The 11,036-nt window shown below is 35.6% G+C and overlaps 1 protein-coding gene across 3 annotated transcripts in view; it reads left to right on the top strand.

The window, feature by feature from the left end:
• LOC107653673 (FERM, RhoGEF and pleckstrin domain-containing protein 1-like) overlaps positions 1 to 11,036 on the top strand; it is a 103,054-nt gene that overhangs the window by 86,963 nt on the left and 5,055 nt on the right. For all 3 annotated transcript variants that reach the window (XM_016440453.1, XM_016440454.1, XM_016440452.1), the window contains exons 16-24: positions 1,818 to 1,951; positions 3,391 to 3,472; positions 3,856 to 4,093; positions 4,176 to 4,306; positions 4,410 to 4,478; positions 5,275 to 5,364; positions 5,834 to 5,916; positions 6,995 to 7,107; positions 9,816 to 9,979. In XM_016440453.1, the coding sequence (XP_016295939.1) occupies positions 1,818 to 1,951; positions 3,391 to 3,472; positions 3,856 to 4,093; positions 4,176 to 4,306; positions 4,410 to 4,478; positions 5,275 to 5,364; positions 5,834 to 5,916; positions 6,995 to 7,107; positions 9,816 to 9,979 (1,104 nt within the window). The remainder of the gene's footprint in view (positions 1 to 1,817; positions 1,952 to 3,390; positions 3,473 to 3,855; positions 4,094 to 4,175; positions 4,307 to 4,409; positions 4,479 to 5,274; positions 5,365 to 5,833; positions 5,917 to 6,994; positions 7,108 to 9,815; positions 9,980 to 11,036) is intronic.

Below are 11,036 nucleotides of genomic sequence, written 5' to 3'. Positions count from 1 at the left end.
GTTAAGTAACTTGTGCATTGTTTTACTTACTTGTTTTTGACATATCCGACCAGTGATCCAGTGATGTTGGATCTACAACTGATCCAGTGATGTCTGTGAGAAAGATATATTCACTCGACAAGCTTGCGCATCTGCACCACCGCGCGCTCAATCCACTCAGCGTGCTTTGCTCAGCAGCTCGCGCACATCAGCTATACAGGCAATACTGAATGTTTAACATTATATTCATTGCATACATATACTTCGTAGTAGACATCCTTAACTCCTTTCTGCTGTCTATTGTTCTGTTGTCGGTGTTTCTTTGTTTGAATATGGCGCTTATCACATGCTGTGTGGTATCGGCGTTTGGTATCGGGGCATTTTAACGAGTACGAGTACAGGAGACCAGTATCGGGCCCGATACCAGTATCGGTATCGGTGCATCCCTAGTTTTAAGTTTATAGGGTATTCTAGATAATCGCCCACATGTTGCTAGGGTTAATAAGCAGTTTCTAGGGTGTTCTGTATAATCCCCAGCACGTTTCTAGGTGGTTGCTAAGGTTGTTGCTAGGGTGTTAATAAGCAGCTGCTATGGTGTTCTGAATAATCACCAATATGCTACTAAGTAATGCTAATTTTTTTTGTTTGCTTGTTAGAGTGTTAATAAGCAGCTACTAGCGTAGTCTGGGGAATGTTGCTAGGTGCCTGCTAAGGTTGCTGCTCAGGAGTTAAAAGCAGTTGCTAGGGTTTTCTGAATAATTGCTAATATGTTGCTAAACGATTGCTAACGTTTTTTTCTGATTGGTTGTTAGAGCTCTGGTTAATAAGCAGTTGTTTGAGTGTTCTGAATAATTCCCAGTATGTTTTTAGGTGGTTGCTAGGGTTATAATAAGCAGTTACTAGGGTGTTCTGGATAATTGTTAGCATGGTTGCAGAGTTTTTCTTTTCTTTTTTTTTTCTTTTTTTTTAAGTTGGTTTATACTGTGTACTTAATAAGCATTAGGGTGTTGTGGATAATTACCAGAATGTTGCTAGGTGGTTGCTAAGGTTTTCCAGTTGTTAGTGTGTTCTGGATAATCACCAGCATGTGGTTGCTAATGTTTTGGGCTGGATGCTGAGTTTTTTGGTTGGTTGCTATGGTTTTAAAAAGCACTTCTTAGGGTGTTCTGGATAATTGTTTACATGTTGCCAGGAGGTTGCTAAGGTTTTTTTGTTTGGTTGCTAGGATGTTAAGCAGTTTCTAGGGTGTTCTGAATAGTTGCTAATGTGTTGCTAGCTAAGGTTTTTTTATTGGTTGCTAGGATGTTAAGCAGTTCTTTGGATGTTCTAAATAGTTGCTAACATGTTGCTAAGGTTTTTGGTTGGTAGCTAACATGTTGTTAAGGATTTTTGGGTGGTGTCTAGGGTGTTTCTTGGTGTAGAATATTTTTTGCAAGGACTGAAGTCGCAGTGGATGTTTTGCAGTGTCCAGAACATGAGAATAAAGAGACAAAGAGTCTTTATTCATGGATTCTTCTGTCATCACGTCACACAGTCTGTTTGAGATAATCATCGCACTGTCTGCTGATCTGCTCATGTTTGGATCTATATGAAGAAGTCAAATGGTTTTATAGTGTTGTTATAGTGTTATAGTGATGTGACGATGGAAAACGTCTACAAAAGCTTCAGGGGGTTGATGTGTTCCTCCATTTACTGTAGACAGTTTAAAGACTCATATCATGGATAGTTGATTTTGAATAAGAGTTTGATGAGCTACATTCTTCTACAACTCATCCAGAACATGAATGCTATGAAAATATTCTATTCTTATGTTTCTCTTCCTTTCTGTATGTTTTCAGTCCTTTCAGAAGTCTGTAGAGAAGGATGAAGCCATGCCGGATTCCTTGAGGAATCTCATATTTGCCAATTTTGAACCTGTGTGCAAATTTCACGAGACCTTTCTGAAAGACGTGGAGCAGCGACTGGCTCAGTGGTGTGTATTTCAGTTAAGTGTGTTTGTTATATTGGTGTCAGGAATGTGTACAAACTGCTCCAACCATAACAGACACACACCTCAATGTGTCATTCAGTATTTTAATACATTGTTTGATGCCTTTTCATCTGCTTGTCAAACAATTATTACGCCAAATCAGATCTAGTTGGTCGTAACATGACATGAAATTAACCTCGCATGATTGAAATACCTAGGCCATATTACCCAGCAAAAAATCAAAGAAAAAAAGATTGGAAATTATATTTTACATACAGAAAATGTGGAAATGACATTATTTTCATAAGTTAAACATTTTCTGCTACACTTTGGTCCTAACAAAACCCTTTATGTTCATAATATTGCGTAATTCAATACTTGTTTTCTGGTATCCCCCTTCAGGTTGCATAACTGGTTTAACTAGCAAGATTTGTTTAGTCAACAGGCTTCACAAATTAAGAAATTAAGTTTTCCTAGTCACTAGATATACCAGCATTTATCAACCTTGACCAGGATCAATATTATTTGTAAAATAAATAAATATGAATATTTATTGATAGTATTTTTATATATAGTATATGAATATTATGAATATTATTATTGAATATAACATTTAAATAACTTATTTTCTGTTCTATTACATATTTATATCTATTTCTATGTTTTATATATTTATTTCTTTAGAAATAAAGATATATTTCCATATTATCCAAATTAACATTGTACCATCAGCCACACCTGCCATCTCATGTCTTTTAGAGCATAAGTTACTAGAAATGTTAAAAAAAGCGTTAAGTCATGGCACACAGAACAAACTTGTAGTATCAGGCTATACACACATAACGTGTCCTGACAGTAACTATTGGAGCTCTGCTGACTTAAATGTTCTCCAGCGCGGCTGTAATGTTTAATACTGCTCTGTGGGGAGTGGGTTTGGACCCGTGTTAAAGGACGGGATGATAAATGGAGGTTTTTGTGTGTGGTGGTGGCTGGTGTGATGGCTCTCGGTGAGGAGCAGGGAATGGCTCAACAGCGTGATAGATGACACTGAGTTCACTGATGTTCAGGTACTCAGTAAGTCTGCGTAGATCGATGTGCAACAGAGACATCTACTGGATGACATAAGAACTTCAGTTCACCCAAAATTAAAACTTTAGTAGAATTTACAGCATACTCATGCATTGAAAGTAAATGGGGACTGGTGCTGTGAAAAGGGATAAAAATCCACATAAAAATCAGGATATTTTAAGAATTTCTATAATACTTTTGATAACTTTTGATATGTGTAAAAAAAAAATTCTTAAAATATGATAAAATGTCTTTAAATAAATAATTTTAAGATATTTTTATTTCATATATATATATATTTGTGTGTGTGTATGTATATATATATATATATATATATATATATATATGAAATGCATTCTATTCATTGTTCTCAGGGAAGGCAGATCCAATGCACACATCAAAGGAGACTACCAGCGTATTGGAGATGTAATGCTGAAGAATATCCAGGGTTTGAAGGTGAGAACATCTAGATCTTTCTGTGATCCACTTTGATATCAGTGAGATATGCGTTTTGGACATTGTGTTGTTCTCTAGAGCTTGGCTGTGAGATGTAACATGGATATATAAAATTGGATATTAAATGGGAAATAAAAATTGCCATCCAAATGTTTGAAAACATCTCTTCAAAACAATAACAACAATAATAGTTATGTATATTTTTTGCCATGGTATTCTTTGAGTATCATCATCCAATATCATGACACATCCAGGTAATGTGTTTTTGGCCATGGTATGATGGTAACACTGTTGTATTCTTTGAAGTACCATAGTATTATTATTATCTGATGCCACCACCACAGATAAATTAACTCAACTCAATTAACTTTTTGGCTTCTCAGCTGCTGACGGCTCATCTCCAGAAGCATTCGGAAGCGTTGCTGGAGCTGGAGAGGATGTGTCGCTCATCCCGGAAGCTGGAGGGTCTGTGTCGAGACTTTGAGCTGCAGAAGGTCTGTTATCTGCCGCTCAACATCTTCTTCCTGCGGCCGCTGCACCGCCTCATGCACTACAAACAGATCCTCGAGCGACTCTGCAAACACTATCCACCGACACACGACGACTTCAGAGACTCGCGAGGTACTACATGGGACAGCTGCTTTAATCTCAGAGTTCAATCTCAGTTCTTTAATGTTCTAAAGATCCTTTTCGTCTGTTCCAGCTGCGCTTGCTGATGTTTCTGAGATGGTTGTGCAGCTTCACGGCACCCTCATTAAGATGGAGAACTTCCAGAAGCTTCTAGAGCTCAAGAAAGACCTCATTGGCATCGACAATCTTGCACTTCCTGGACGGGTTAGTTCATGAAATCAAAAATGACTCAATCATGTTCCTGAATATGAACGAGTTATGAATGCGCTGATCTCTCTCGTTGACCTGGTTGTGTCTGTTTTGTCAGGAGTTTATCAGACTTGGTTGTCTCAGCAAACTCTCTGGAAAAGGTCTACAGCAGAGAATGTTCTTCTTGGTGAGAGCTGCTTGCTTCCATATACTAGTTACATCTACATAATACAGCTAGATGGTTTGTTAGAATTATGCTTCCCATGCTGCATCCTTTATTAAAAGTACTGTGGTGGTTTGATTGCTATGATACCTAAATGTACTGTGAATAGTAGAAAAGTACTTTATACTAATGTTTTATTTCATAATTTATTATCCTTTGATTTCTATTATTTGTTGTTGTTGTTGTTGTTTAAATTTGTTGTTTTATTTGATAGTTTATTATTTTCTGTTTCATTTCTATATTTGCAATTTTGTTTTATTGTATTGTTTTTAATGTTATATTTGTTTTCTATTAATTTATTTGATCATTTTATCTTTTGTTTTTTATTTTTATTTATATTCATTCATGTTTTATTTGATCATACTTTTTAATGTTATTTTGTTTGTTTTTTTAATTATTAATATTTTTGTGTTTTTATTATATGTATTTTGTCTTTAATTTTATTATTATTTTATTTTGTTTTATTTGTTTTTTATTTTATTATTATTTATTTGTGTTTTTGTTATATTTTGTGTTTTATTTCATTTATTAATATATTGGTTTTATTTAATTTTATTTTATTATTACCAGAGCAAAGTATTGATTTCATAAAAAAATTAAACGTACCATGATATTATGTTTTTTGAAACCTTGCTATAGTAATACTATGATGTTCTTTAAAGTGCCTTGGAATGCCAATTTAAGTGAATCATCTTTCTTGATGTTTTTAGGAGAGGTAAAATAATGAACGCTAATGTATTTATCTTGAATATGTTTTCAGTTCAATGATGTTCTGATGTACACGAGTCGAGGGATGACGGCCTCCAATCAGTTCAAAGTGCATGGCCAGCTTCCTCTGTATGGCATGACGGTGCGTAATATTTGATTCATTTTTGACTTGGACTTAAACAGTGATGGTTCCTTCAGGTCTATACATATATAACTCTTTTCATTGACGGTACTTTTACAACAGCATTCCCTGTATTTTAGCACAGACTGACTGTTTGTTTTGGCCACGTTCCCGCTGCCTCCATCTCTAGTTACTAATTGCACATTCACACAAACAGGAGCTCCATTGTTCTGCAGGCCGCAGCTCCAGCGCTTCTCCCAAAATTGCATATTGCATGTAAATGTAATTATCCAGAAACATGCAACATTCAGATGTTAAATTGCTGTCTTGATGAGGTTTTAATTGAAAAATAAGGAATGCTTATATTCAGACCTCGGTACAGGGTTATTATTACTATTATTATTATTAATTATTCTGTGTAAAATGCATCCACATGGTCAGCATGTTTCTAACTGATGGATTAATCTATCATGTTGGTCTGTTTGTGTAGATCCGTGAAAGTGAGGACGAGTGGGGCGTCCCACATTCCTTCACTCTGTTTGGACAGAGACAGTCCGTCGTCGTGGCTGCCAGGTAATTAACATATTCACTAGCTAACATGTTCAGGGTTTAACTGGTTAATTATTACATGGACGGCTGGCTTTATGCTTATGAGTGTCCATGCTGTCTTATGTCCTTGTTGTCTGTCTGAGGAAAACGGATATGCAGTTCAATGTGCAAATGTGCCTTTTTATTGTGTGTCGTGCTCAAGAAATTCATGGGAGCATCATGATGCTTATATAAATTGTGAAATGCAGTTCCAAGGAAATCACATTCAGTATCAGCAGATTATAAAGAGTTATGCAATGTTATTGTTCTGTGATCTAGTGCAGTTGTATTGCAACATTACATTAAAGCTGTTTCAAATACATTGACTGAAATGAGTTTGGAGAAAATCTATACTGAATGAATACAACAGAAAAAAAAAAAAACAGAAATACTACAGGATATTTAAATGAGTTGAATAAAATGGATAGACCCGTCATTGAATTCTGATAGTACAGACCACAGTTCAAGCCAAAAAGTAACTATAAGCTTTTTAAAAAAATAATACTAATACTACTAATAATATAGCAGCAGCAGTAGTTGTAGCAGTAGTTGTAGTATTATATGTAATATGAATAGTAATATTCATAATAACAATAATTATTATTATTATTTGTTATTGTTGTTGTTATATTTACTTTATATATTGTTATTTGTATTACTATTACTACTAATAGTAAACAATTTGAACAATTATTGTTATTTATTATAATGTATAAATAATAATAATTGTACTAATAATTATAATCAGATAATAAGACATTTTTAGTTTTTAATAATAATAATAATTAGTAGTAGTAGTAGTGCATTTAATGATATGAATAATAGTATAATAATATTAATAATATTAATATTACTACATCATAATAATAATTATTATTATTGTTGTTGTTGTTGTTAAATAAATATTTATTTTAGACGGTATTTTAGTAAATATTTATTAATCTACTATGTGCTGTGCCTGATCTGTGCTGTGTCCCTTCCCTGCAGTAATCGTAACAGTATCACTGTCTCAGCACTTTAATTGGCAGTAGCTGCAGTAATAACATCCTCGTCCTCTCCACAGTTCAGCGTCTGAGATGGAGAAGTGGGTGGAGGACATCAAGATGGCCATTGAACTGGCGGACAAATGCAATGGCCCCTCGGCTGAGATCCTGTCCAGCAGTTTCACTGACAGCAGTAAGTCACTGACCGTTTTCCCATTTCATTATCTGCATGTTAACTACTCTGATCTGACACAGGCCAATGCTTACAAAGAGCTTCATGACATAGAAGTATATGTTTCAGATGAGTAGTGCTTTGATGTTTTGTTGTCTAATGCAATGACATCCTTACGTTTTTGAGTGTGACCTAAGAGCAGTAGTTGACAGTAGTGAACAGTGTGTGCTCTGGATCTCAGCATCATGTTTCCAGTCCTGCAATCCTTCAGCAGCTCTTCTTCATGTCAGTCTGATACACACACGTGCTCTTTTCTTCTGCTTTATTCACATCAACTAAATCTTTTCTGCTATTTTTCATCATATTGTTCCTGCCGTCTAGACATGGAGTTTGATGTCATTGTGAAGAGACTGTTTGCTCTCGTGACCTGATGCATGAACTCACACCTGATTTCAGTGTATTGAGTTTTTATTGCCTGTCATTGTGTCTCATATTTGACCTTATGAAAACCTTTCTGACTTCAGAGGACAACGTCTACCTGCTTTATATTGAATGTTGTAATTTTCTGTGAAATATGTTTGTTTGCTTATTAATTTATTATTATTATTATTATTATTATTATTATTACATATATGTGGCATACATTATTTATTTACTTTATTTATTGATGTTGTTAATTTCATATATAAAATTATTATTTTAATTAGTTTAAATTATTTTAGAATAAATGTATATAAAGTTGTATTTCTTTATTATTTTTATTTTAAATAAAAACAGTAAATAACCTTACAAAAATGTATAATGGTAATTTGGTAATACAATGGTATAATGGTAATACAACACTGGTAGTAGTTGGTACTTCCAAAAACAAAACAAAAAAAACATGCTATACACATATTAATAATAATAATAAATAACATAATATTAATCGAACATGGTAACTTGTTATTACTATGGTATTCATGATAATTAGGAGTACCATGTAAATGAATTTTAGTACCGTGGTATTACCATCACTGTACCATAGTACTGCCACCATCCAAAAATAGAGTGATGAAATCACACAGTAATTGAGTACTTTGATAGATGCCATGATTACCATATTTATGTATCCCTGATATTGACATGGTACTCTGCAGTACCTGGAGGAAAAATAGGATTTACCATGGTGTATGGTACAAAAACATATAACCTATCCATTAGAGCCCGACTGATATATCGTTTTGCCGATATTGGTATCGGCGAATATGCCGCCGATATGAAAATTTTTTTTACAGAACATATAACGCAGATAAAATGCTTGAAATGGTGTAATTACTTAGTTTGTCCAGCAGAGCGCGCTCCATTGTTGGCTACTGGCGACCTGGATGAAACGCTTTAAAGCTTAAAGGCGGGCGTACACGGTGCGATTTTTGCTGTCATACGAGCTCGCAGGCGATTTTTTTTTCTCTCGGGAGAAAATCGCAGATGCTCGCATGGTCGCGGCTCGTACCGTGTGAGAAGAATTACGGGCCGATCCGAGAAGTTACGAGCACCTCCCGTCCTCCCGATAATTGACGTGCCAGAGCTCACGACGTTCCGACCTTCAGAATCGCACCGTGTACGCCTGCCTTAAGTCTATGGAAAACTATTGAAACTTTGAACGGCCATATCTCCATAACGGCGTGCCGAATCCGCACCAAATTCGGGGGATCCCTTCAGCTCGAGGAACCCTCTCGAACGCAAATCGAGTGTACATCTAGAGGCCCGCTTTCGAATGAGACTACCCCCGCATCGATAGCCCCCGGGGTTCGGGAGTTACGGGTGATTAAATTCGCGGTCCGGCGCCGACCGATCAAGCAATCCCGGGGGGCTACAGACGCGCGGAGGGTGGCGTTCGAGAGCCTCGAGCTGAAGGGATCCCCGAATTTGGTGGAGATCCGCCGGCGCGTTCGCGAGATAGTGACACCAGCCAACACTTTCACTTCAGTCAACACTTTCACTTCAGTAAGGAGGTCTCTTGTTCAGGCAGCAGCATTCAAGCGTTGTCTTATTCGACCGTAAGTGCCCTGCGAAGTGGACTTCACATGAAATTCCGTCATGATTCCAGTTCCAAAGGAATGTACACGTTACAGTCAAAGGGCATTAAAGTGCGTGAGACGTGAATTTATATTGTATTTATTTACAGAGGTATATTATGTCACACTTCTCTAGTAAGTTTCGTCTGTGTGTGAAGACAGTAGCGCAAATCCGTGAATGAATGTTCCGAAGTTAAATAACCTTCAAAGGAATAAAGTTGAATGGAATTGAATTGAATTAAAGTTGAATAAACTTCAACTTTACTGTTGCCTCATTTTGGATAATAAAGTTTATTGTTAAATTGTTAAATGCCCTGCCTCTATTACGTATCTTTGTCACGTCATTATAAGTGTTTGATCACCACATTTGTGTGATCATTGCAAAAAATGTGTTTATGTATATATATTATGTTTATGTATATACTGTATTCTATATATAGTACCAGTCAAATGTTTGGACCCTCGAATGGGAAAGTGTCCAAACTTTTGACTGGTACTGTACTATAATATACACAAAGAATATCGGCCGATATATCGATATCCCTAATATATACTCCCTAATATCGGTATCGTTATCGGCCCCGAAAAACCCATATCGGTCGGGCTCTACTATCGATATCACAACCTTTCATTCTTTTCTTGTTAAATGGCTGTTCTTCCCATATTTCCCAGAATCCCCTGAGGAATCTAGCGCTGACCAGGAATCAGATGATGACCTGAGCGCCTCACGGACGTCTCTCGAGTGGCAGACGCCTCACCGTAGTAATACCACGGTTCACGTGTGCTGGCATCGCAACACCAGCGTGTCCATGGTGGATTTTAGCGTAGCGTTAGAGGTACCGGAGCACAGCCGTCCTGTTCCAGAGCTCCAGTCTCTGTCGTGTGTCTCTGTGTGTGTGTTTAACCTTCCTCTCTTTCTCTTTCTCTCCTCTGGGAACTGCGACTGTTTCCAAGGCGTCACTCGTAATTGGTCCCACATGGAATTTGTGCACCATTCGACATTTTCATGATCTGAAAATGAAATCTGAATTGATAAAATGAATTGATAAAATTCATGAATATCTGAATTCATGATCTGATTGAAATCTGAAATTAAGCATGTTAAATGAAGCAGTGAGTTTCATTGGTAGCTGAAAGCATTATCAGATTCATTCAACTTCAATATGAAATAATCACGTACAAGTGTGCAAACACATGAAGCTGAATAAATAATTACAGAATTTTCATTCACTGCAGAAAATCCTGTTCTTAATGAGTGTTTGTCTAATTATCCAGTTAAAATATCTACAAATCCCTGATACAGGATCAATTTTTCTTTGAGAAGCAGCACTGCATAAGTTAAATTTAGATTCTAAAATAAATATGTATTTTATTATACTTTATAATTTTGTGTTTTATATTTTACTACTACTGTATTTATATATACATTACTGTTAAAAAGTTTGGAGTCGGTAAGATTATTATATTTTGCGCATTAAATAAGGCATCATTTATTTGTTCAAAAATACAGTAAAAACAGTAATATTTTGAAATATTATTACAATTTAAAATAACTGTTTTCTATTGTAATATTAAATGTAATTTATTCCTGTGATGCAAAGCTGAATTTTCAGCTTTATTACAGTCTTCAGTGTCACATGATCCTTCAGAAATCATTTTAATATGCTGATTTGCTGCTCAAACATACATGAATGATTATTATCAATGTTATAAACAGTTGTGCTGCTTCATATTTTTATGAAAAAAAAACATGATATTTTATTTCAGGATTCTATGATGAATAGAAAGTTCAGAAGAACAGCATTTATTTTAAATAGCAAGCTTTTGTAACATTATAAATGTCTTTACTGTCACTTCTGTTCAATTTAATGCATCCTTGCTGAATAAAAAAAA

The sequence above is a fragment of the Sinocyclocheilus anshuiensis genome, unplaced genomic scaffold (assembly GCF_001515605.1).
Source record: "Sinocyclocheilus anshuiensis isolate Anshui unplaced genomic scaffold, SAMN03320099.WGS_v1.1 scaffold175, whole genome shotgun sequence".
NCBI lineage: Eukaryota > Metazoa > Chordata > Actinopteri > Cypriniformes > Cyprinidae > Sinocyclocheilus > Sinocyclocheilus anshuiensis.
Note: the sequence above shows the minus strand (reverse complement) of the source record. Positions and strands in the feature narration are given on the sequence as shown.